Genomic DNA, 27,567 nt, shown 5'->3' with positions numbered 1-27,567 from the left:
TTACCATGAAAGCTATGCCCTGGGTATTCTCTACTAGAAATCAAAGCTTTGTTATCTTTTTATGTAATTTTTTTTAATCTCATGCTTGAAAATGAATTCTGGTTTCAGCATTTGAAATGTTCAGATTGTAACTAGGTCCATGATTTGAGTTCCGTGTCTTCAGCAAGCAGAATAGAAGTACTTCTGTTTTGTTGTTATTGTTAGGGACCATCAGTTTGATTCTCTCTCCGAGACACTGTGTATAACTGAAGGAAGTATCGCCCAATCTTGCGTCCACCTCACAGTAGCGGGTATGTTTACCCAATGTTGCAGTCACTGTGTCATTCCACCTCATTGCAGGGTTCCTCTTTTTTGCTAACACCCTCCTTTACCAACCAGTGTCTCCAGGAATAATTAGTCCTTCCTCATAACGTGTCCAAAATAAGCAAGATGAAGTTTCACAATCTCTCTTGTAAAGAGCAGCATGGCCCTACTTCCTCCATCACAGATTTGTTCTTCCGGCAGCCCGTCGGATATTCAGTATCTTTTACCAACACCATAATTTGAAAAGCTTTTACTCTTTGGGCTTCTGTTTTCATTGTCCACCTTTAAAGCGAGCATAACAAGCAGTTGAAATGACCATAGCTTGAGTCAGGTACATATATCCCTTCAGAGGAACACTTTGCTTCTTAACACTTTAATTTTTTTTTTTGAGGGTGAAATAGTAGATATAGATTTATTAGAAAGTAATACCCCCAAAGGGACAGACCTCCCTCCCTGAAAGGAAATATGAAGGAGAGGCCGCTTCCTCTTTTTTTTTATTTAAGTCAACAGTTATTTATTGAGTGGCGATTACATACTAGATATTATTTCTAATACTTGGGACACATCAGAGAGCAAGCAGACTCCTGCCCTCACAGAGCTTACAGTCTAGCATTTCCCACTTCACTGGCACACTCACCCGCGCGAGTCTGTACCTCTCTGTGCCTCAGCTGACAAGTGAGAGGAATATGCAGAATCAGCACCGACCATGGATAACATGCTTGCTGTTCTGTAGATGCCAAACGAGACCCTTGCCCCTCACCCCAGCCTATCTCTTAGGCAACAGAGAGGGCTGGGTGTTGATTTCTAATAAGAGCACACTGGGGATAGGGGTTGGAGCTGCATTGTCTGCTGTGTGATGGTTGTGGTAGAAGGGCTGTGCAGGGCTGATGATGGCTACACAAACTGTTGATGCTGCTACTGCTGTTTCTGGGTGGCTGTCTTGCTGGCTAGGTCCTTGGCCTTCTCTGTGGCTCTAAGTGCTGTCTCCTTTACCTTTTCCTCGGCTTCCTTGGCAGTTTCAACAAGTGTCTTAGAAGGGGGTTCACCTTGTAGGTTGGCCAAGATGTATTCAAGACCCTTCATAGTCTTGGTCATTTGCTTTTAAATCAAGCCAGACCTAATTCCTGGACAGCTCTGGGGACACCAGACAAGCTACAGGAGACCCAGGCTTCTCGGTGGATTTCTGTCCAACCACTGTTATCAGAGTTCACACAGTAAACACAGCGTTCCTCCACCACCATCAGCCGGGCATGGTTGTTGTGAAGGTGGTCACAGTCTGATTCTGTGGGACCACAAGAGAGTCCTCCAGGATGTACACCGAGTGAGCCACACTGGCAGGAAACAGTCGCTCAGGCCAGCGGGGCATCCTGTCCGTCTTGGTCCGGAGTCTCCGGGACAGGAGTTTCTGGTCAGGGCTAACCTCACGGTGTACTGTGTCTTCCATCAAGACATGTTTGCTATAGGGATTTGGGTACTGCTGCCAGAAGGCGGTGAACACTTGGTCCCAGGAACTCTGGAGCACGCTCTGGCCTAGGAAATATTTCACCATTATCCTGGCTGGGAAGGGCTCAACACCTGCAAAGCATCTGGAATGCAGACCCCGGGGACACAAGGAGTCTGGGCCAGACCTCTATGCCCGCCCACCAGGCTTGCTCAATCACCAGCATACGGCAACCAGGCTTCTGCTGCCATGAGGAGTGGTCAGGGAGTACAAAGAGGCTGCTACTGCATCTTCTTTTTTAAAATTTTTTAAATTGATATTTTAAGGAAAGTTTATAAAGAACTTGGATCTCCATTCAATTGTTGTTGCACATTTTCCTCCCTACCCACCCCCAAGTTCACTTAAAAAAAAAAATAGTTCAAGGGGAGCTCTGGTGGCCTAGTGGAAAGAAGCTGCACTGCAATCCCAGAGGCACACGGTTCGAATCCACCAGATGATCTGCCAGAGAAGGAGGGACAATCTCCTCCTGTACCAGTCAGGTCAGATCTGATTTGACAGTATACACACACACACACACACACACACACAATAATAATAAAAAAAATAGTTCACACACTGGAATATTATGCAGCACTAAAAAACAAAGAACTCATGAAATATTACACACAATAGTGACCACGAAGGACATTATGCTGAGTGAAATATCTCAGTCACAAAAAGATAAATACTGAATAATGCCACTGGTATAAAACAGGACTGACATGGGAGTTGGGGGGAAACGTATTACAGAGAGGACAAATAATGTTCTTATTTTTTTTTATATTTTTTTTAAATTTTTTTTATTATTATTATTTTTGTGTGCGTGTACCGTCAAATCAGATCTGACTGGTACAGGAGGAGATTGTCCATCCTTCCCCGGCAGAGCATCTGGTGGATTCGAACAGTGCGCCTCTGGGATTGCAGTGCAGTTCCTTGCCACTAGGCCACCAGAGCTCCCCTTGAGAGGACAAATAATGTACACAGCATTGAAACAGACGAGATAGAGAGCTATATAAAAGGAAAATATGATTAGGTATTATTGACATGACAAGAGTCCAGAATAAATGCTGCATAGAAGGTAGCTGGGTTGGGGGACGACTGTGTAACAATGACAGGCTGCTTCTTAACACTTTAACAAGATCTTTCTCTTGAACACGGGGAGACTGTGAGGGAAGCACAGGGTAAGCAAGGTTTCGATTAGTCCATAAGGTCACTGGGAGTCACAATTGACTTGACAGTACTTGACGGTAACCATTTAAAAAAAAAAGATACTGAAACCCAAGGAATATATTATTAAATGCAACTTTAAAAACATTGAAGAAATAGCACATCTACCTCAGGACACTCTCTAAGGTACTCAGGAGCAAGTGTCTCTCTGGAGACTAAAGTGCGCCTGATACAGGCCATGGTATTTGCAATCGCTTGTTATGCATCAGCGAGTTGGACAATGATTAGGGAGGACAGAAGGAGAGTGGATGCTTTTGAGCTGTGGTGCTGGAGAAGGGTACTGAATGTAACATGGACTGCCAGGAAAACAAACAGATTCATCTTGGAGAGGATTAAACCAAGCTACTCCTTGGAGGCAAGGATTCTGGGGCTTCGTCTGACATACTTTGGAAATGTTGCCAGGAGGGACGGGTCCTTGGAGAGGGACATCATGCTTGGGAGGGTGGAGGGACAGTGCAGGAGGGGAAGACCCTCTATGAGATGGATTGATTTGGTGACTGGGGTAATCAGGATGGGTGTGTCAGAGGCGGTGCTGTTGGCGCAGGATAGAGCAGGGTTTAGGGCTGTTGTGCATAGGGTCGCTATGAGTCGCAAACAACTCGACTGGACGGCACATAACAACAACAACAACCACCACCTCAGGACATTGGACAGTGGTTACTTCTTTAAAGAGGAAGAGAAGAAGATTGTTTGGGGATATCCTATATTTTATCACACAAAATAACAGAGCATTTTAATACATATTACAATCTGAGTCATGATCTCACTAATGTTTGTTATTGTTTCAGTAGTTCAGGTTAAAAAAAATAAAGTTGAAGTAATAACACACACACACACACACACACACACATATCTTTTACAGTATATTTGCCCAATGCATCATTTGATTTCTTAACTGTGCTTCTGTGCCATTAGGAGAAACTACTAAAGAGAAAACAGTGGGAGAACATCTACCCGAATTTCCACTATATTTATATTTTTATAGAACTCACTATTAATTTTACACAGTTGTTGTTATGTGCTATTGAGTCTAAACTGACTGATAATTGACCTCCAGTGTTTTTTCAGAGACTGTATATTGAATGGAAGGAAATTGCCTGTCTTTCTCCTGCAGAGCAGCTCGTAGACTCAAACCACTGGCCTTTTTGAGTTGGCCACATAACTACTTAACCCATTAGGCCACCAGCTAGCATATACCTGTGGCCTTGTATATATGGCGTTAGCATAAATTACTTTTTTTGTTGTGAAAAATTTTAAATTAAAAAAGCTACCATTTCCAAGTGAGATACAGCTTTGGAGTTGAGATGAATAGGAAATGTCCAACAATTAGCTAATATTGACCATTAATGAGAAGAGCTAGATTAGTTTTATTTCCCCAGCATATGCATATGAAAGTATGTTGTCATTGTCCTTGATGTTGAACTTGCCTCAGTAAATGAAATCATTTATGCGTTAGGAGACAGGTTTCCAGCTTTTTGGTTTGTGGTGGGTTTGAAATGCCACAGCCTCCCTTGTTAATGCCAGCCCTGGCATGAACCAGAAGCTGCAAGGATAGGAAACTTCTGCTTTACTCAATTCTCTCTTTCTTCTTTCAATGTACTTTCCAGCTATTGGGAGCTACAGCTATTGAAGACAAGCTTCAGGATGGAGTCCCAGAGACCATCTCCAAACTGGCGAAAGCAGACATTAAGATCTGGGTACTTACAGGAGACAAAAAGGGTAACTTGGCTGCTCGGGGCAGCTTCTCTGCTAATTCACAAACACTTCCGGCTGCTGTTTTCCTTGCCGGAGCTGACCTCCTCAGACTTTCCATCCTGTCCACACCCTCGCTGCTAGGGTGGAGATGGGTGTTCTCATTCCAGCCGGTCCTGACAGATCCTCCCCTCAACTCCCCCAGGCAGCGCCTTTACCCTCCAGGCTCTGTCAGCTCCTGCTGTGTCCTGGCTGTGAGCAATCTTCTCCCTCTAGCAGTGTGGACCCTTTCACCCTACAGTCCCCCACTTCTTTGTAATTTGCTGGACATAGAATGGAAAATTTCTAAGTGCAGTTCTGCTAATTTTGGTTGGGGGGGAAAAATCTTATTTAAAACTTGATATCCTCCCCCCAAAAAAAACCCAGATCAAAACTAAACCCAACCATTAATAAAAGTTACTGTTTAAAAAAAAAACAAACAAAACAACCTAACAACTTCATATCCTATGAAAGATTTTTCCTTTTAAAGTTCAATGTGTAGTTGTTGGATGTTGACACTTAACTCCGAGAGCTTCTTCCTGGAAGTAAGGAGATTCCTCTTGCTCTGCCTAATGAGAACAATGAATGACACACTATAATACGGGAGAGGAGTGCTGCCTATAGGATCAGCTGAGTGGTAATGGCACATGGGAACCATCAACACAACTTCAAATGTATTTATTAAACTCAGCATCAAGAAAACAAAGATTCTCACCACTGGGCCAATTGGCAGCATCAGGATGGATGATGAAGAGATTGAGATAGTTAACAGTTTTAGTTTACTTGGTTCCACAATCAATACTCTTGGTAACAGCAGCCAGGAAATCAGGAGGTGAATTGCATTGGGAAAGTCAACTGTGAGGGACCTCTCAAGAGTACTGAAGAGCAATAATGTCAGGCTGGAGACTAAGGTGCTCCTGATCCAGGCTATAGTCTTTACAATTACATGCTATGCATTAGAGTTGGACGGTGACTAGGGATGATAAAAAGATAGTTGATGCCTTTGAGCTGTGGTGCTGGAGAAGAGTATTGAATATACCAGGGACTGTTAGGAGAACAAATAGGTTTGTCCTGGAGAGGGTGAAGCCAATGCTCCTTGGAGTCAATGATTCTGAAGCTTTGTCTGACATACTTTGGGCATGTTGCAAGGAGAGACTGGTCCTTGGAGAGGACCATCATGTTTGGGAGAGTGGAGGGACAGCGCAGGAGAGGAAGACCCTCAATGAAATTGATTGATTCTGTGAGTGGAGTGGTGGGGATGAGTGTGTTTGAGACTGCAAGGTTGGCACAGGATAGAACGGCATTTAGGGCTCTTGTACATAGGGTCGCTATGAGTCACAAGTGACTCGATGGCACATAACAACAACAACAACAGATATTACACTACATACAATTCAGATATTACACTTAATGCACCTGTGTGCATTTAGCATCTTAATGAACAGTGGTTTCTTAAATAATCAATATATGCAAATGATAATAAAAACCCAAACCTAACCATTGCTACAGAGATAGTTCTGATTCATAGTTACCCTGTAAGGCAGAGAAGAACTGCTCCCAGGGTCCCGAAGCCTGTGATCTTCCCAGAAGCAGACTCCCATGTCTTTCTCCCCTGCAGCCAGTGGTGGGCTCAGATTACAAACCTTGTAGTTAAACAGCTGAGCATTAAAATACGACATCATCAAGAGATCTTATTTTGTAATACACCAAAACAAACCCCAAACAAACAAACCACCTCTCAATGCTGTTGAGTCAGAATGGACTCTTTCTTGACCATCCACTGGGTTTCTGAGGCTGTAAATTGCAGAGGAGGAGATTGACTATCTTTCTCTCTTGGAGCCGCTGACAGATTTGAATCATTAGATTAGCTCTGACTAGAACAAAGAGCAACTTTCATCGGAGCATCTCAGCCCAAAGTTTAACTTTGACCAACTGTATCACAGGGAACTCTGTGTAACAAGGAATTTTTACTTAGTGGCAGAAAATGGTGCTGCCAATACAAAGGTATGTGGTTCAAATCTACCAGTTGCTCTAAGGGTGGAAAATGAGCCATCTTTTCCAGTGAAAACCCCCGGGGGGATCAACTATGGGTCAGTTCTGACTCGATGGTACATAACAACAACAATAGTTGTATTACAGGAAGTGTTTTGTTTAAAATGAGGTTTCTGCAACGGACTGTAAGAAAAACAATATATTTGGTTGGGTCTATTATTGTCCATTAAAAAAACAAACAAAACAACCAACTTCTTGAGAAAGTTATTTATTCAGATCAACAGTAGGAATGACCTTCTGCCTTAATTTTATCTGTTGCAGAAACTGCTGAGAATATAGGATTTGCCTGTGAACTTCTCACAGAAGACACCACCATCTGCTACGGGGAAGATATCAAGTAAGTGGAGGGCCTGGGGATCAGAACAGTTTCAGCTCATCATTTCAGGCAGAGAGAGCATCTTCGGTAGACACAGCAGAGATGAGAAATGGGCTATTTCTCCGTGGTGGGTTTGAACTGCTGACCTTTTAGGCTCACAGGTGCTTGAACCACACCACCACTGGAGCTTATCCCTGTCGTGTTAGGAAGCTGTGTAAAAGAGTGGTACAGAGTTTCCACCCTTTGTTTGCTGTATTTGCTCCATTTGTTCCTCAGTTTCTTACAACCCTGCTTTCAGGCTGTCTCAGGGCCCTTACTTAGCCCTGGAAGATGCTGAGGGAAGTGATGGCCACAGCTATTCTTTTCCGTAATGGTGGTGATAAAGCTTTGCCAAGTTATCTCAGTACAGGAGGTATCCTGCTAAATCAAATCCCCAAAAATCAACACCCTGGCTCTTGAGTTGATTTTGACTCATGGCAATGCTCATGTAAAGAAAGCAAGGGCTGGAGCTCTGGTGGCCTAGTGGCAAGAAGCTATGCTGTGATCCCAAAGGTATATGGTTTGAACCCACCAGATGCTCTGCTGGAGAAAGAGGGGCAATCTCCTGCTGTGCCAGTTGGATCCATTTCAACAGCACACAACATGGGGAGGGGGGAAAGAGCCATATGGGGACGGTCATATCTGACCCTCACCAGCTTCACAAAGGGGATCTGTCCCTGCCAACAGCATCAGTAAGACAAAACCAATCATCATGAGGTCAGACATATTGCCCCATGCTCCCTGCACCTTTTCCAACTCATCATAATACCAATTTTACTGCCTTATCGGGTCCAAAATATGATAATATAGCTCACAGACCACACAGAACCATATTGGGGAAGTTAGAAAGGTTATAAGCTGGGTTAATAGTAGAATACAGTTAGGACACCCTCCAACATACGCTCCCAAGCACGTCCACTTTGAGCCTCGTAGCTTAACACGAGTGTTCAAAGTTCCCATCCTGCTCATTATGACCCACCACCACTCCCAATTGTTCAACAAACTTGGGCAAAGGCTCTTAACTTAGCTCTGGTTCTGGCCCTGCTGAGGAGGGGTGGGTAGCGGTTCCAAAGTCAGATCTATCTCGTGTTGGATCTCTGGTTCTCTGGGCCATGGCTGCTGCTGCTGCTGTAAGTTCAGCTGGTGCAAGAATGTTTCATCCTGAAGGGCATCCACTGCATTCCTCCTTTTTTGTTGGTGATGAGAAAGACTCTCATCTGCTGTCATCACTCAGTTTAATGGCGAGACTAGCCAATACCCTTGTGGATTGATGAGATAGCCAGTCCCCTTCTGAATAGACTAACATGACCTATTTGCATATTTCTACCCATACACATGGCAGAAGCAAGTTTATTATTTTGAATAGTAAACTCCACACCTCCCTTGACTTTCTAAACTTTAAATCTTTAAGGGAAGACGGTCCATCTTTCACCCCCTGGAGCAATAGGATAATTCTAGTATAAAACCAAAAATATAAAACAAACAAACAAACAACCTAAAGAAAGGTTTACACACAGAGAGAATCCATCTTGGAGAGTTAACAGGGATGAGACAGGAGGGATAAAGGAGCAAATATTAATAAATAGATCTAATTGGGTGAACAGAAAGGTGACACTAAGGATTTGATTATACTAGTAATTTATTACACTGATTAATTGTAAGTAATATTCTAGAACAAAACCAAACCCCCCAAGCAGAGTGCTAGAGTTCTGCCTGCTATTTCTAAGCAGAGGATGGAGAAAACACAGGTATCAAATACACTTCCTTCAGGCGTGAGTTACTGTACTATTGGCCATGAGTTCTATGTTCATGAATTTATCCAAACTCAAAGTCATTAAATTGATACCAACTCCTAGTGACACTATTGGATAGAGAAGTACTATACCTGAGGATGCCAAGGGTGGAATCTTTCTGGGTGAACTGCCATATCTTTCTCTCATGGAGGGGCTGGTAGTTTCAAACCACCAATTTTACAGCTAGGGCCAACTGATTAACCCCTGCACCACCAGGGCTCCTTCTTTCTGCAGAGACATACCTAAACTAAGATTGTGCATTGAATGGCTGAGGAAAATGCTGTGACCAGAGGCTTGCAGGGCCCCACCCTGTGTTGCGTTAGTGTGGTGCTTCTGTATTTGCTGGTTCAGGGTCCATAGTGACTTCATAAAACCTACCTACCTTGATTGACAAGAATTGGCAGCATGTCAGAATGCCTCATGGCCAAGGGCCTGTTTATGCTCATGAACTCTAAACACCTACATTTGTTTTCGCCCAGTTCCCTTCTTCACGCAAGGATGGAAAACCAGAGGAACAGAAGCGGAGTCTACGCAAAGTTTATACCCCCAGTGCAAGAACCCTTTTTCCCTCCTGGGGAAAACCGTGCCTTAATCATCACTGGTTCTTGGTTGGTACGTATCTGCACTGGATTCCTGTCTTTGTCTCAAAACTAAAGCAGTTGGTCATTGACCAGTTTTTTTGATGGGTTTGTTTTGTTTAGGGGTTTTTTATGGACCAGTTTGGGATTTTTTTTTTTTAAATATTGGTTACTCACTGTCAAATCTGTTAGCGTATAAAAGAAGTTGAACTTCTTAAGTTTGAAACGAACTATTCCATATGAAAACCCAGTGTCATTGTTAGAGCTCTGGTGGCCTAGAGGTTAGGAGCTTTGCTGCCAATGCAAAGACATGTGGTTCGAATCCACTAGCTGTTCCACAAGAGATAAATGGACCATCCCCTCCTCCTTGTGATTTACTGATTGTGAAAACCCACTGGAGAGTCAGCTGTGAGTCAGTTACAACTTGATGGTATATAACAACATTGCCATTGCCTCAGTTCTGACCCATGACGACCCTCAATTGGGTGGGTTCTCAAGGCTGTATGTCTCAATGGGAGCAAACTGCCTCATCTTTCTCCATTGGTGCAGTTGATGGGTTCAAACTGCCAATCTTTTGGTTAGCAACCAAACACTTAAACCACTATAATATCAGGGCTCAGGAGATATATATAAACAACAATAATTCTACCAAACTGACAATTATTATCTGATACTTATTAACTAATGGCTCATTTACATTTTCCTCTTTGCACATTCTTATATTTTCTAAATGTTTACAGGAAATTTATAATCAGTTGTACAACAGACCCAGGAATTTTTCTCCACATAGTTAAGGTTTGGGGAATGGAGTGATACTAACAGTTATAAACCTAAATGGTGGTCATCCCTTTTTGTCTCCGATTTCACAGAATGAAATCCTTCTAGAGAAAAAGACCAAGAGAAGTAAGATTCTGAAACTGAAGTTCCCGAGGACAGAAGAGGAAAGAAGGATGCGGACTCAGAGCAAAAGGCGGCTCGAGGCCAAGAAGGAGCAGCGGCAGAAGAACTTCGTGGACCTGGCCTGCGAGTGCAGGGCAGTCATTTGCTGCCGGGTCACGCCCAAGCAGAAGGCCATGGTGGTGGACCTGGTCAAGAGGTACAAGAAGGCCATTACGCTGGCGATTGGAGACGGGGCCAATGACGTCAATATGATCAAAAGTGAGTCTCTGCAGACAGCTGGTTGACCCTGGAGAAGGCTGCTGATGAAGAGAGTGGTAGGAATGTTTGGGAAGGGAGCATTAGGGTTGCATGCCGTTACTAGATTTCTACCACTTTAATGTTGTTGTTGGGTGCCTTCGAGTCACTTGCAACTCAGAGCGATCCTATGTACAACAACCCTAAACCCTGCTCTATCCTGTGCCAATCTTAATTGTCTCTGACACACCTACTCCGATTACCCCAGTCACGGAAACAATACATCCCATCGAGGGTCTTCCCCTCCTGCGCTGTCTCTCCACCCTCCCAAGCACGACGTCTCTCTCCAAGGATTGGTTCCACCTTGCAACATGTCCAAAGTATGTCAGATGAAGCCTCAGAACCCTTGTCTCCAAGGAGGCAATTATTCAGGCATGGTGGGTAAACCTGTGAGTCACCCTCAGAAAGCTCACCTCTGGCTATTTAAGGGGGCAGAAGAGATAGTGGTTCTCATGGCAATGTAGTCTCATCTGAAAGAGAATTTCATCTGAAATTCTGTCTCCTCCAGCTCTTTCTCATTATTTAGATGGAATATTCTATGTTAATTAATATATGGACACCAGCAACCAGGAAATGAAAAGATGTATTGCTTTGGGCGAGTCTGCTGACAAAGACCTCTCCAAAGTACTGAAGAGCAATGATGTTAGTCTGGAGACAGGTGCGCCTGATACAGGCCATGGTCTTTGCAATCATTTATAATGCATTAGAGAGCTGGACAATGACTAGAGATGACAGAAGGAGAATTGATGCTTTTGAGCTGTGGTGCTGGAGAAGAGTACTGAATATACCATGGATTGCTTATAGAACAAACAAGTTCATTCTGGAGAGGGTTAAACCAGTCTACTCTTAGGAGGCAAGGATTCTGAAGCTTTATCTGGCATACTTTGGGCATGTTGCAAGGAGGGATCAGTCCTTGGAGTGGGACATCATGCTTGGCAGGGTGGAGGGACAGCACAGGAAAGGAAGCCCCTCGATGAGATGTATTGATTCAGTGACAGGGGTAATGAGGGTAGGTGTGTCAGAGACAATAAGATTGGCCCAGGATAGAGCAGTTGTAGGGCTGTTGTACATACGGTCGCTCTGAGTCACAGGCGACTTGATGACACGTAACACCATATATGTAGATGCATGCATAGTAACTAGATATATTATTACTACTATTTTCGTTTCAGCCCATTTTGTGACTCATGAATCTGTCTCTTTCTTTTCTTAGAATCTCCTCCTCCTCTCCCTTGGCACGTGCTAAAGATACTCCGACTTTACCTTCCTCTGCAGGACTCTGCTCTGTGACGTATGGCACTTGCTTTACCTGTGTGTCTGTCTGTCTGTCGCTGCTGCCTGTGTGGCTCCTATTCACTGTCCCCTGCACCTCTTGTTTGTCTTACTGTACAAATGGCACTTCTTATTTGGAATTGAGTCTTTTTCTTCCCTCAGTAACCAGCGAGTGTATTTTCTATCATGTAACCTTAACGTAATACAAAAACAAAACAATCTCAAACTCATAGTCGTTGAGTCTGAAATGAGCCCTAGTTGAGCCTCCAGCAGGTTTCGGAGGCTGTAAATCACACGGGAGGAGATTGACCTTCTGCCGCCCGTGGTGATGCTGGTGGATTGGAAGCCACTATAGAGGCGTCACCTCTTGGTTAACACCCCAATCCCCTACAGACTACACCAGCCGAGCTCCCATCACTGAATCAAAAGGCTAACTAACCTGCACATTATTTTTATCCAACTCAAAAGCAGAGTACTAGGTGCTGGGTGGGGGTGCCATGCAGGTTTGTCAACAGATTAACTCGCTTTAGCCTTGAAACCCTTTTTCTTGTATGTTCACCAATTAACAGAGAGGGAGTTCAAGAAAACTCATCACAGGAAGCCTGACAGAGACGTTTTGCTACTCTCCTTCCAAAGGGTCAAAGCCTTGGAAAAACTACAGACACAGTTTCTGCTTACAACCCATGGGGTTGCCACACCCCAGCACCAATTCCACAGTATCAACAGTAGCATCTAGTTGGATTTTGATTGTGATGTTTATTTTGGATGAAAAGGAAGGAAATTCTGAGGTTTCCTTGGAAGTTAAAGTGAACAGGTCCATTGAAGTTTTGTTAGTGCCTTTCTGCACTGTGTAACAGGTATCATTTCTTCCAGCTGCATCAAGCCACGGTGCACTGTGCTCTAACCCCAACGCTGTGCATCAGGGGGTTTGAATCCAGCAATTCACTCCTTGGGAGAAAGATGGGGAGCCTCCTCCCACTAAGATGTATGGTCCCGGAAGCCACAGGGAGGGTCACTAGAAGTCAGAACCAGTTTGATGGTAGAATGTTTCTGTTTCTAATGTGAAGGGCAATATATACACATAAAGGAATTGGTGTTCACAAATAGAAATTCCAGTGTGAAAAACCAAAAAGCCCAACTGTTTGCCAACATGTTTCCTTTTTAGCATATATCAGAAGTAATTTTTTTTTATTCATTTCAATGAACATTTAGAGATTTTGGATTTCCATTCATTCATTGTTGCTCTTTTCTCTCCACCCCCCCCACCCCCAGTTCGCTCTTCTCTTTGAAAAGTAAAAAAAAAAAAATCCTTCATTGGTATACAATCCCCCCACACCTCCCCACCACCCTGAGTATACTCCATTCTGCAACCTTCATTCCGGACTCTTATGATAATCATAATGCCCTATAATATATTGCTTTTAAACGGTTCTCTCCCTCATCGGTTTCCATGCAGTATACATAATTCATCCAGCTTTTTTCGTTCTCACCCTAACCCTGGTGTCAGTCCCATTCTACAGCAGTGGCACTATGCAGTGTTTGTCCCAAAAGTAAATCTAAGCAGAGGTGAGTCTGCACAGATGGCCTTGAATGACTAAAGAAAAGAAAGAGAGGGTTGCTTATTGTGGAGCCTGACAGAGATGACCAGAGGTGGAGGAGACCGCACCCCTTGTGTCTTTGCCCCCATCAAGGATGTGGGGGTGTCCTTGGGCTGGCTGCTTCAGTCCCGAAGCTCAAGACCTCAAGACGTCTGTGCGGGTGTGGCCTCTTCTTGGTCTGAGACACCTGATAACATACCTGGAGTTGGAAAGAGATGAGATAAAGACTGAAGGAAATGATTGATTTGTTAGGGAATCAGGGTGGAGTGCTGAGCCGAGAGAGAGGCTGCCTGGGTGGCACAAGATGTTCACTGCTTGGCCACTAATGCGGAAGTTAGTGGTTCAAGTCACACCTTGGAAAAAGGCCTGGTGATTATTTCTGAAAACACAGCCATCGAAAACTGCATGGAGCAGAGCTCTGCTCTGAAGAGATCACCAAGAGAAAAGACTTGACAGCAACTAGTTAACCGGGACCTACCAGTGAGGCACTTGAACTCACATTTGGAGCCTTAGTGGAGTGTATTACATGTTGGCCTGCTAACTAAAAGGTTGACAGTTCAAATCCACCAGCCACTTAATGGGAGAAAGGTGACCAATTTCCTCCTCTAAAGATTTACCACTTGAGGGTTGTTGTTGTTGTTATTGTTGTTGTGGACCAGTAAGTTGGAACTGACCCGTAGTGGACCCTCCGGCGGGTCTTCAGAGGCAGTAAATCAAATGGAAGACGATTGCCCATCTTTCTCCCAAGAAGTAACTGGTGTTTTTGAATTGTATAACTTAGGAATTGTAGCACAGTTTCTCACCACTAGGCCTCCAGAACTCCCTCACAGAGTCAAAACAGACAACAGTGTGTTTGTTTTTTATTTTGAGATTTCAGGGTAAAAGGCAGTGTTGCCTCACAGAGCAGCATCTGCTCAGATGCATTTAATTACCCCATAAAATGTGACCATGCATTTCACGTGTTGTCCTCAGTCCACCCAGGGCAGGGAAGGCTGGACGCCAATGCCTGAGGCAAGGGCTCCTATTCTTAGTCCCACAGCCAAGATGGAATCCCACCCTCTCCCTCTGTGGCTGCTTCAGGAAAAAAGAAGGGTCTGGTGCGGGCAGAAGGAGCAGTTTGTGTGCTTGGATAGGGGACCGTCAATATTGAATGAGATACAATTTATTTCTGAGGACTGCAAAGTGTTACTGAAAACATTTGGGTTTGGACGAGTCACTCAAGTTATGCACTAAGTCAGCCAGGCCTTGTGCTCTGCAACCGGAGCTTAGTTTTTGAAGCTGCTTTTAGTCCATAACTCGGAGTTTGCCATCACTTCTGGGGGAGTCGAGCAGTAATAAGTTGCATTTTCGAATGTATTTTTTTTTCTCAGTTTATCTCAGTGTCTGTCTTTTTTTTTTTAATTTTTTATTATTTTTGTGTGAGTGTACCGTCAAATCAGATCTGACTGGTACAGGAGGAGATTGTCCCTCCTTCCTCGGCAGAGCATCATCTGGTGGATTTGAACCGTGCGCCTCTGGGATTGTAGTTGCAGCTCCTTACCACTAGGCCACCAGAGCTCCCCTCTCAGTATCTGTCTTTTGTGGCTTTCAAGACCTCCATAAAATTAGTAATTCATTTGAAAAGACTATTCAAAGCCTGTAAGAAGAAGGAATCTGATTGTGGCTCTTTTTTTAATCCATTCAAGAAAACTTTTTGCCCCAAAAAAAGGGTATGTCTTTAGCACGGGCGACCATGACTAAGCCTTTAAGATTTGAACAGTATTGTCTCTGTAAAACTCTTCACATTACAAGTAGCAGGGAGTAACAAAAACTATTTCAAGAAAAGAGAAGATTTATAATAAAAATAACAGATGTCTCATAGCCCTGAGAAGCCAGGCCTAAGAAAAAGCTGAAATTATATCAGAAGCCCAGTGTTTGTATGTCTGTCTGTGTGTCTTTCTCTAGACTACTTTAGTTATTTCTCTGCTCTTCACTATCCCTCAGAAATAAATTTATCTGCCTCAGAGTTTAAAAATTATACACACACACATACTCATTCACTCACTCTCTTACTACCTGAATCCTAATTTAAAATGCCAGGAAAATGGATTTGCCCAGCATAGGTTTCCTGTCAATTAGGGTTTCCACCTGGAAATGGACTCCCTCTGAGTATTTTGAGAAGTTATTTAATACAGAGAGTTCGGTGTTTATGAAAGGTCTAGGTAGACTGGGCGACGTGTAGGTTGCATGCTAGCTGGTTCTTCAGAGGAGTTTCTGCCTTGGAGGGTCTTTTGAAGAACTTCTCAACTCAGGAGATTTTGCAGTTTTCCTATCACCAGGCACTGGTGCTGAGTAAGGATGTCAGTCCATCTATAGAAGCTACCAAGAGGAGAGAGATACTGGGCCCTGACTCCTTTGCATTCTAAACCACTTGTGAAAGTGTCAGAGTAATGGAAGTAATTCACAAAGGCCACCTCGCTGCAAAGGAGTCTGAGAAATGGGGGAGTTTGAATTTGCTTCTCAATTTCTCCACTTAAAACAAAAACAGAATTAAGGTTAGGAAAACCAGTTTGTACTGCCTCCTACAGATTACCTGGTACGGTGGGCTCGGTTGTGGTCAGGCAGGCAGGGACGTAGGGCAAACCCAGGTGCTTTGGGTTACCCTGTGGATGGGAGGGACTGGTTGTGGGCTGGGCAGATAATCCACACCGAGTTCAGCCCCACATGGGCTCTTTTCACAGATGTTTAAGGAAGTCCCTATTGTCGGCTCTGTTTAGCAGACTGGATGTGTGACTTGGTGTTGAATTCAGAAGCTAGTGATGTGGGATTGTGAGCAAGGGTGTTTCGTTGTTGTTTTTTTAATTTATTGTTCCGTGAATCAAAAAGCCTTTGCTTTTGATTTGCTGTCAAAACAGCCTTGTCATCTCAGTGTTTTCCCCTCTAAATAGACTCATGCTTAAAGTCTCTCTCCCTCTGCCCAACAGCTGCCCACATTGGTGTTGGAATAAGCGGACAAGAAGGCATGCAGGCCGTCATGTCAAGTGACTTCTCCTTTGCCCAGTTCCGCTACCTGCAGAGGTTGCTGCTGGTGCATGGCCGGTGGTCCTACATCAGGATGTGCAAGTTCCTGCGATACTTCTTCTATAAAAACTTTGCGTTCACTTTGGTTCACTTCTGGTACTCCTTCTTCAACGGCTACTCGGCACAGGTAACAGGACTCTCTCGTTCTTTTCTTTCATCTCTTAATGCAGCACTTGGTTCTGGGAGGAAGAGGGAGAGAATGTGCTTCTTCTGCATTTGCTGTTTGGGTGCTGTCTCTTCTTTACGTTGGGCTGTAGGTTAATTAAGGTGAGGGCTCACTTTTCTAAGATGTTTCTGGTGATTTAATAATATTTTGCCTTTAAGAAAGGGACATTTGTTCAAGTATCTGTGTCTTTAAGATTAACACACACACACACACACACACACACACTGTCTCTTTGCCTTGCTATCGAGAACAGCTTTTCCTTGAGGAAGCATCTGTCCATATGATTCTCCAGGTGGTTGGAGGTGTTCCCACACCTGTGCTTTGAGGAGGTATCTGACCATATGAGTCTCCACGTGGCTGGGAACACACACACACACACACACACACACACACCCTCTTCCTTGAGGAGGCCTCTGAGCATGTGTTAAGGAAGCTGACAGCATTTCTGTGTGGCTGACAGACTCTGTGTCCTTCCTCCACAGACGGCTTACGAGGACTGGTTCATCACCCTCTACAACGTGCTCTACTCCAGCCTGCCTGTCCTCCTTATGGGCCTGCTCGACCAGGTGGGACACTCACTGGTGCTTCTGGACAGACAGCTGGCCCATGAGAGGCCTTAAAAACAAATGCTTCAGTGCATTTCTTGAGTTTTTACTTCTTTCTGAGTAAGATCAAAAGTCAAAGTCATTGCCATGGACTTTGAATCAACTCATAGCTGACCCTCCAGCAGATTTTCAGAGGCTTTAAATCATGAGAGGAGTAGCTGGTGGATTTGAACTGCCTGTCTTTGGCTTAGTAGAGCAGCTCCTTATCCATTAGGGCACCAGAGCTCCTTTTTCTGAAGAAAGCCCTTTATCATTCTTTGTTGAACTATGATAATTACTGTTCTAGGAAGGAAGGAAGGGAGGGAGGGAGGGAGGGAGGGAGGGAAAGAAAGAAAAAGAAAGAAAGAAAATATTCCCAGAACTAGGTTGGATTAATTGTCAAAAGCGTACATCGCCTTTTGGCATATCGAGAGGCTGTTGTTAATACTAACTATACCTGCTGGGGAGATAGGAGCTCTGGTGGCTTTGAGAGAGTTGAGCTGCACTGGTAACCCAGAGCTTGTACCTCTTTGGTGGTTCGAATCCACCAGCAGTTCTGTGGGGGAAAGACAGTCTCCTCCTGTGTGATTTACAGTCTTGGAATTCTACTGGAGGGTCAGGTATGAGTCAGTTCCAACTCTGTAGCAGTGACTTTGACTCTGATACTAGACAGGATATGATGCTTCTCTATTAATAGCTTACTCATTTAAAAAAATCATGTTTATGGTAAAAGTTGATACCGCAGTTTAAGTTCCCATTTAACGATGTTCCCATAAATCATTCAGTGACCTTGGTGACATTCTTTCCAGTGTGTGGATTTCCATCCTCATTCTTTCTGTGGTCATGGTGATATCATTTTAACATTTTATCACTTTAAGTGCTGTCAAGTTGAATATGACTCATGGCAACCTTGTGAACACAGACCTGAGCCCTGCCCTGTGCCACCCTCATCGTCTCTGACACACTGGAGCCCACGGCTGCAGTCACTGTGTCGATTCATCTTGTAAAGGGGCTGCCTCTCTTTTGCTGACCCTTCACCTTTATAAGCATGATGTCCAAGATGTCCAAGAAATAGTCTCTCCTAACAATATACACATTTTTTAAAGGAAATTATTTTAGCCCTTTCTAAAATTTAGATGTTTAATATTCAAATCCAGCTGCATTATGTCTAATACAATGAATTAAAATAATAATATGGAACTAGCTTGTATGTGAAAATATTTCTGCAAAGAATGTGAAGGCCATATATTATCTTAGAAGGTAAAAATAACCTCTTTTCTTTTCCTTGATATTAATATTGGCAGGGGTTCCATGTATAATAAGATCACAGACTTTCACATAAACCCTTTCTGAATTTAGTATCAAATAAGTGAGGAGGAAAAGAATGTGGTTGAGCTCTACACTCTGAAAATATTGCAGGTTTATTGACTTCTTCAGGATCTGCCTTCCTAGAACTTAAGCACAAGTTGGAACTTTGTGAGAGAGCAGTGGGACTGACTATGTTGCGGGGCCCCTGGAGCCTGATGACTACCATGCGTCTCTAATGCTGTTTTCCCTTCAAGGATGTCAGCGACAAACTCAGCCTCCGATTCCCCAGGCTCTACGTGGTGGGACAGAGGGACCTCCTCTTTAACTACAGAAAGTTCTTCGTGAGCTTGTTGCACGGGGTCTTAACGTCACTCATCCTCTTCTTCATCCCTTTTGGAGCTTTTCTGCAAACCATGGGGCAGGACGGTGAGGCCCCTTCGGACTACCAGTCCTTCGCCGTCACGGTTGCCTCTGCTCTTATCGTAACGGTGAATTTCCAGGTATGTGGCATTAATTGACTACTTAGTATCTGCTGGTACCTGTACATCTGCAAATAGACAAGCCTGGCTGCCCAACTCCCCCCGCCAGAGCCTCTGTGACCTGACAAAATACGAGAGCTATTTTCATTCCTTTTACCAACCACATTTCCTTTTTCCGTACCTCAACCGAGGATGATTTCTGATTGTTCAATAGTATTTAAGCCAAACCATGCCTAATTGCTGAGTTCTAGTTTCAGGATTCTTAGATCCTTTCTTTCTTGCCAGTTATCCAGAATGAGCGCTCTGTTTCCCTCTGGTTTACCCAACAGATTGGCTTGGACACTTCTTACTGGACTTTTGTGAATGCGTTTTCCATCTTTGGGAGCATTGCTCTTTATTTTGGCATCATGTTCGACTTCCACAGTGCCGGGATCCATGTTCTCTTTCCATCTGCATTTCAATTTACAGGTTGGTGTTTTCTAAATTCCAAAAGTCTGTGTTCAGAAAAAAAAAAGATGTAATTAGTATAGATTTATTTCAATGTAATTTCTAGATAAACAAATAGAAATAATTTCTTTTTGCATGTGAAATAAGCATCCTGTTGGTAATTGGTAGGAGTGGGTTAGATGGGTAGTAATTTGATGGAAGGTAAAAAAGTTAAAATAACTTTAAGACACCCTTGTGTATCTGCTTAATTAGATTTAAAAGGTTTCCCCCCATAAACCTTATGTGGATATGTAATTGGGTGTTAAATATGCATTCATTTTCCTCTATCCAAAACATGACCTGCAAATATAAATGAACTATAAACTTCTCGGACCTTTCGAGTAAGAATTTCTATGGGGAAAAAGAGTCCAAAATTAGGCACATACCAGTCTGGAAATGCAATTATTTGTACAACCTTTAACCACTACAATATTTTTAATTGTTTTAAAAAAGTAAATGATCAAAAGATGTCACATTATTAAATTAGCCAATGAAATGATGAAATAGCAGTATGTTTGAGCTCTCAAACTCTAGGTGGCATTTTTAGAAATGAGTATGCAGAGCAATTGCTGCTATTCAGTTAGAGCTCTAATCTTATTGACTGGAGATGAAATAGTGGTTACAACTGTGGTTAAACTACTCGGCACAGTGACAGATTCCAGAAGGTCATTTGAAACTGATAGAAATATTTGAATGTTATGAGCTTCCTATATTTTTTTTAATTTTTCAAATATTTCCTCTGTAGCTTCCTATTTTGAAGAGGAGTTGGATTAACAGTGAAAAGAATTCTCATAAACTATCATTTCTTTGGAAAAGATCTGGTGTTTTTTTTCATGACTTGTATTTAGCTTATCAACATGCTTGTTAGGATAACCCAGTTATTGTTGTTTTTATAACTTTTCTTGGGATAGAACTTTTTTTAATGATTGTGCTTTTCTTTATTGACTGTGTTTTTAAAATGTTAAAACCCAGGGATTTAAATAATTCCTATATTAGGTGCCTTTAAACCTAGACACATTTAGCACTATAAAAATGGCATTTTAAAATAACAATAATATAACACATAATACATATTAAGTTAGAAGTAGGAGTGGCATCCACTTCCTAAATAACATGCCTCCGGAAACACTATGAAATTTCATAAATGTTGATAGTTGTAGAGGGGCTTCAGGCCTTTTGTTCATAGGGTTGCTATGAGTTGTGCTCGACTAGAAGGCTATCAACAAGAAGAAGAAGTAGGTAAGTTAGGTAAAAGGGAAGGAAATATACAAAAGTGCTCTGAATTATTGAATGAAAACCCGATAGAATTTTAAATGTTCGTTCAAATAAAAGTTACAAAGGAAAAACTAAATAAAATGATGAAACAAGAAAAAAAGAAATGGATTTTGTATTTAAAAAATAAACATTTCCATAAACTTACAGTGTTAGTACAGAAAACCTAAGTGTTGTGGAGTTTTTTTTCTGGAAGGTGTTAATTGTGATGTCTTAATTGGCAAATATAGCTAATTATCTAATTGCAGAGTTGATGTGCTACTTTCTAGAACCTGATTGTGGAAGGATATTATGGATGGATGTGGCATTTAATTCTGGTTTTGTGCTAGTTCTGTTACTTTGGGTCAATTTCTTCACTTCTTCAAGATCCCATTTCTTTATGTAACACAGAGAATTGCACTGCTCTGAGTTGATTAAATGCAATGTGGTGTGTAAAATACCAGTCTCCGAGGCCTGTCACACAATTGTGCAAGCTATTATGAAAGTATCAAACTAAAGCTATAGAATGTTTTTAAATTCCTTAAAAAAACACCCAAATTCAAACTCATTGCCTTCAAGAAGAACCAACCCTCCACTGGGTTCCTCAGGCTCTATTTAAGTTACATGAGAGGAGATTGTTCATATTTATCTAACAGGGCCACTGGAGGATTCGAACTGCCAGAGTTAGATGCCTGAGCACAACTGCTACAGACTGGCCCCTTCAAATGTGTCTTTTTAATCAATGCATCCTGAATGCACGCTCTGTCATTTTTCCTTGTTTGTTCGATTATATACACCTTCTGTATTCTAAAATACTTCTAATTTTTCTATGCCTGTTTGGATTTTAATATGTTCACCCCTTAAGCCATCTGGGGTGTTTGGGGAAGGCCGATGTGTCTGTATGAAAGGTAGATCCACTTACAGACCATGAAGTATTGTCCTTGGGAGAAAGGGGCTGCGGGCATTCATTTTGCACATTCCTTGCAGGCGCTGCTTCAAATGCGCTGAGACAGCCGTATCTCTGGCTGACCATCATCCTGACCGTCGCCGTGTCCTTACTGCCGGTTGTTGCCATACGCTTCTTGTCCATGACCATTTGGCCGTCAGAAAGTGATAAGGTATGAAGAGAGACCAGCCTCCCAACTTTTGTGAGAAGTTTCCTTCTCAAACACCAAAGTGCTTCCCAAGAGCAGCTTTTCCAAGAAAAGCTAAGAAGTTCATGGGGCATTTCTTACACCCGCTTCCCTTCCTTGAAGTCCAGCTTTCAAAAAATGCCTGTGGGAGGAGGGTTTTGGTTTGTTTATAAAAGTTATAAAAAAAGAGACAGAAAGAATAGGATAATGGACTGTCATATATCTATCCCTTCTTTAACAATTACAGTATTAACATTTTATGGTGCAAATAGATTGGCATGTTTATCTAAAGGAAAATGTCACTTCCTATAGCAAGTTTCTTTTAAATGTAAGTAACAGAAAATCATGACTCATAAAGGCTCAATAATAAGAAATTCATGATCTCAACTTACTTAACGACTAACAGACTCCAGCCTCCACTGATGGAGCACTGAGCACTGCACCTCTCCTCCCGTCCTCCATCTCTCTTATTTGCTCACCTTTCCCTCCTCCAACTCTGTTATTTGCTCACCTTTCCCTCCTCCATCTCTGTTATTAGCTTCCTCCTGAGGACAGAAGCTAGATGTCTTTATCCTTGTACCACATCCTCTCATTTCACGGTCCTGGGACAAGGGTCTGACTTTAGAACCGGCCCTTGGAAGTCTCAGAACTTGTCACGTAAGGGCCCTGTGTCCACTTCCCTCGGGTCTCATTAGCCAGAATGCTGGCCTTTGCCCGCTCTTATTCTAGTGCGCTAGTCAAATCAATTCCAGCACGCAGTGAGCATATCAACCTAGAACCAAACCCACTGCTATTGAGTCCATTCTCATGGCAACTCTCCATCATATTTCTAAGACTGCACATTTTTACAGGAGGAGACTCCTCATCCTTCTCCATGGAGCAGCTGGTGGATTTGAACCACCAACCTTTGTGTTAGTAGCACAGCATGTAGAGTACTATACCACAGGGCTCTTAGGGTTCGCCAATCTATAATCTCTGCCCAAGGAGACTGTCCTGTTCTTTCTCCTTCAGAGCAGCTGGTGCGTTCCAACCACCAACCTTCTGAATAGTAGCCAGTCACTTTAATCACCTGCCACCAAGGATCCCTGTCTAATACCTAGCAAGGGAAATGCATCTGCCTACCTGCAGAGTGGCACCTGCATCCCGTAAGAAAGGTGCACTGTTAGTTGTCATTGAGCCAGTTCCAGTTCATGGCCACCCCACGTGGACAGGATGGATCCGCTCCATCTGGTTTTCCAGACTGACCTTTCAGCGGTGGATCATCAGGCCTGTTTCCCAGATAGCTTCTGCTGGGTTTGAACTGTCAACCTTTTGAGCAGAGTCAAGTGCTTAACCATTTGTGCCATCCAGGGGTTCCAGGGGCCATTTCCTGACAAAGAAAATAGGTATCCTTCAGGAGCCCCAAGATCTTTGCCCAGTGAGAGGACTACATAGTTATTTTTGTTAGTGCTGTTGAGTCCAGTACAGCTCTACCTGAGGAACCCCAGATCTGAACTCTGACCTCTCCTGTGCCATCCTCACAATCTCTGTGACACCTGAGCCCATCGGTGCGGTCACTACCATCTCATTTAGGATCATACTCTACTTCACTGTCTCTCCAGCTTTCCCAGCATAATGTCTCTTTCCAAAGAATATTCTCTCCTAACAACGTGCTCAGAGTATGAGAGACGAAGCTTCTCCACCTTTGCCTCCAGGGAGCGCTCTTCTGCTCTTTCTCCAAGACATGCTGGTTTGTCCAGGGGACAGTCGGCACTCTTCTCCAAATGAGGAGAGGGAAGCTACAGCGTTTTCTCTACTTCGATCTTTTACAAGCCCCAGAAGTAACTTGAGAAAAGTCACTTATCTCTCAGTTTCCTCATCTACACAATAGGGATGGTGCGCGCCAAAACCCAGGTGTTTTCCGGCAAATTCATCTCAGGTGGTCTCATGTGTGTCAGAGTAGTGCTGGGGTCTGTGGGGTTTTCAAAGGCTGATATTTTAGATACACGTTGCCAGGCCTTTATTTCGTGCCATATCTGGGTGGACTTGAACCTCTAACCTTTAGATTAGCAGCAGAACCTGACTGCTCCTGGAGGTGGTGACAGTGGCCTCAAATGAGAGACCCTTGAGGCTAGGAGCCTGGGAGCACTTCCATCAACCTTGGCTCCCTCCCACCTCCTTTTGGGGAGCATCCAGTGCCCCTGACCCTTATTCACACGCCTCCAGCCGGCTCTTTTCAACACGGTCTCCATCTCTCTTTCTGCAGATTCAGAAGCATCGCAAGCGGTTGAAGGCGGAGGAGCAGTGGAAGCGGAGGCCAGTGTTCCGCAGGGGCGCATCGTCCAGGCGCTCTGCCTACGCCTTCTCGCACCAGCGTGGCTATGCGGACCTCATCTCATCGGGGCGCAGCATCCGCAAGAAGCGGTCTCCGCTGGACGCTATCGTGGCCGATGGGATAGCGGAGTACCGGCGCACTGGGGACAGCTGAGGGCGCGCCCCAAGGCCACCTACAGAGAGGAAATGTATATTTTTTTATGAGAAGACTCAGGACTTGTTTTTTAATTGTATTCATCACAAGGATAGTGAAGAGAATCACCTCTAGAAAACCAAGTCCTTGAACTGCGCGGTCTAGCCAAGGACCTCTGCTCAGAGTCCAATTATTCAATTGTTTGTGCGTGTCTGATTCAAAGGCACGAGTTTACCTCGGTCTAAATCTGGGACCACAGGATCAGAAAGCATCTCCCTTTTATCCATTCAATGAGACTGCATCATACAATCCTAATATTCCTGTTTGTCAGGGGCAGCATCGATCTCTAAGAGGTTTTCCTGGAGACCCCGTGTAGACTAAGATGTTAATTTATAGTGATAATGGCAATAGATTCATGATTGTACATCACCTGTCAGCCAAATGGACCAGTGGTTTCTCCGTGTAGATCATGTGATTCACGTTTAAAAAAAAATCCACTGCCAGCGAGTCAATTCCCTTCCAAATCTCCACCAGGAAAGGAAGCCTCCTCTCCTCCTCCTCCTCCTCCAAGCAGTTGGCAGATCAACCCACCGACCGACCTGTTAGCAGCAGGAATCATAACACACTAAGAAGCTACAAGGAACACTTTCCTTATCATCAAAATGCTTCAATTACTCATCCTTAACCAAGAAAATGATTTCAAACTTGTAAATGGTCAAGATGCAATGAAGTCTGTTTCCGTTTACAACCAGGTTAAAACAACACATTATATACTTTTACCTCTGGATGTCATTTTATCAACTGCCTATCGTACTTAACGAGCAAGTGATTTTATTCCCTCTTCTCTTTGCACAAACACATGCATACACACACTGAAATATTTAGGGGGCTTATAAAACCACCGTTTTTTGACAACAGGATTCTCAGTGATACATTGCAGAGTATTTTTTTTTTGCAAAGCTTTCTTTTCGAAAGCCAACCTTTGTGCCTGCTGATACGTCATGTTTTTATAAGCGAATTGAAAAGAGACCTCATTCTTTTCCACTTGTCTTGTGTCTCGAGACAAGTGGAAGGTTAAGAACTACATTTCAGAGACCCTGAGTAGCAGGAGTGAACTGACAATCACTGCCGTGGAGTCAGACCCGACTCTTAACTGACCCCCCAGTGGGTTTCCTGGCCTGTGCATCAGCTGAGAGGAGGATGCCTCGTCTTTCTCCCTCAGAGCCGTCAGTGGATTCGAACCTTCAGAGAGGTGTAGTCGTTGGATTAGCAACACGACTTCCTGCACACTACATTGCCAGAGCTCCTACAGTCCTGCAGACTTCTAAAAGGCAAGAGGAGCCTGGGTAACTATGGAAACCGTCGTCCAAAGGGCGAAAGTTCCTCTGCTCAGAGGTTTTTCTCATTCTGGAAAATTTGCATTTTAGTTTCCATAGACAAGTGAAGATGTAAAAGCATTTGCCAGTCGTCTTGTCTTTTCCATTTGGCTGCAAATGCTTGTGATTACTTGCCCTTTGGTTTCCTCTGAGGAAACAACAGCGTGTATATAGTTCAATTCTTTTTTTTTTTTTTAGATATGATAAAAGACTGTATTCCTTTTTATCCCATGGGAATAACTTTCGGAAAGTTTACAGCTTCATCTTGTAAATAATAAGAATTTTAAGTTCCTTTATTTTTAAAGCCTATGTCCGTTTCAGTCAGATTTCTCTCCCCCTCTGTTGATTATGGGATAGGTGGGCAAATGCAAATAAATGTGTCAAAGACTCATACTGTTGGGTGCAAGAGTAACAATTTGAAAATGCAAATTGCTTTGGGTAAATTATATTCTGTAAATCTAAAATCTAATGTATATTTTTGTTTAAAAAAAATAAATGCTTTAGTACAACCTTGGGCATATGTGGTATCTTAAACAGCATGTTTAAGTTTGGTTGTTTTGTTGGTTGGGTTTTTGGTTTGTGTTGCAGAGAGAAGCCCCTGGGTGGTGCGTGTGGCTTGCCTCCGATTCCTAGCCTCAGGCTTGAAAGTTAGAAGTCATCCAAGCGTACCACACAGAAGAGAACCCTGGCAATCTGCTTCTGAAGAGTCACGGCCATGAAGAACGCTGTGGAACGGTTCTATAGGATGAGTTGGGGGGTCCCCAGGAGTCAGAATCGACTGGGTCGCAGCGAGTCTTGTTTGGCTTTGGTAGAAGAAATAAGAGACTGTGGGCTGATTGGTGGACGTTGGTTGGTGCTGACTGTAAAGGCAGAGCGTATGGATTTATTGTTGCTGAGATCAATTCTCCTCCAGCCAGTGTTCCTCGTTAGTTGAGCTTCATCAACGGATGATCTTTCCAAATGACCTCCACTGCTTAGAGCCAGAATAAGAGCAATCAGAAGGGAGTAAACCTTGACAAAAAGTAGGGGATGGAAAATGTGCAGATCGTTTATAAGTGTGTGATGGATCGCTGGCAGCAAAGAGAAGGCAGAGGGGAAGGAGAGGCCCGGGTGGGAACAGGGCAGGGCCCAATCTCAAGGCTTGGCTGCGGACCAGGCAATTAGCCTTAGTAAGGGGAGCCATGACCCTGTTAGCCCTTCAGAAGGGACTAAGAAGGGGGTAATGTGACTGGTAGGAGGGGATAAGGGCATAATAAGGGATGCTCGTTAAATTAAAGGTTGAAATCACTGACAATCTACAACTGAAAACCTGTTAGTGGAGGACAATGTCATGCAGTCCTTTAAAAATGGGGTGGGAGGAAGGTGTGGCCGATTATTAATCCTACAATGGAAATGTTTTGATTCAAACCACATTAGGTGGAACCTGCTGGAATGGGAGTAAAACACAGGACTCAGAGTCTTTAAAAGTCCAAACTTGCTGGGCCAGTGGAAATTAGAGTACTCTCTGAGTGTGCTGCCCTGAAATAGTCTTTAAACCTTAAACCGAAACCATCACCTTTTAGTGAAGTAACAGCCTGGTGCCTGTAAGGACAATGTTCCATTAAAAATGGGCAGCATTATGAGACCCAAGGTCAACAGTTACTCTAGAGCAAAGATGGGAAGAAAAGGGGTCAAGGAAAATATCTCAGAAATGGA

The 27,567-nt window shown here is 43.4% G+C and overlaps 1 protein-coding gene across 1 annotated transcript in view; it reads left to right on the top strand.

Annotated features, from left to right (window-relative positions):
- ATP8B1 (ATPase, aminophospholipid transporter, class I, type 8B, member 1) overlaps nt 1-24,517 on the top strand; it is a 71,388-nt gene extending 46,871 nt beyond the window's left edge. Inside the window, exons 18-27 of the mRNA XM_006891741.1 lie at nt 4,618-4,729; nt 7,055-7,130; nt 9,421-9,553; nt 10,389-10,677; nt 16,547-16,770; nt 17,292-17,375; nt 18,956-19,201; nt 19,510-19,648; nt 21,905-22,035; nt 24,296-24,517. Of these exons, the coding sequence (XP_006891803.1) occupies nt 4,618-4,729; nt 7,055-7,130; nt 9,421-9,553; nt 10,389-10,677; nt 16,547-16,770; nt 17,292-17,375; nt 18,956-19,201; nt 19,510-19,648; nt 21,905-22,035; nt 24,296-24,517 (1,656 nt within the window). The remainder of the gene's footprint in view (nt 1-4,617; nt 4,730-7,054; nt 7,131-9,420; nt 9,554-10,388; nt 10,678-16,546; nt 16,771-17,291; nt 17,376-18,955; nt 19,202-19,509; nt 19,649-21,904; nt 22,036-24,295) is intronic.
- Nucleotides 24,518-27,567: the final 3,050 nt, after the last annotated feature.

Source organism: Elephantulus edwardii, unplaced genomic scaffold (genome assembly GCF_000299155.1).
Source record: "Elephantulus edwardii isolate Elephantulus edwardi_28Jun2011 unplaced genomic scaffold, EleEdw1.0 scaffold00103, whole genome shotgun sequence".
Taxonomy (NCBI): Eukaryota; Metazoa; Chordata; class Mammalia; order Macroscelidea; family Macroscelididae; genus Elephantulus; species Elephantulus edwardii.
This window is presented reverse-complemented; position numbering and strand designations above follow the sequence as displayed.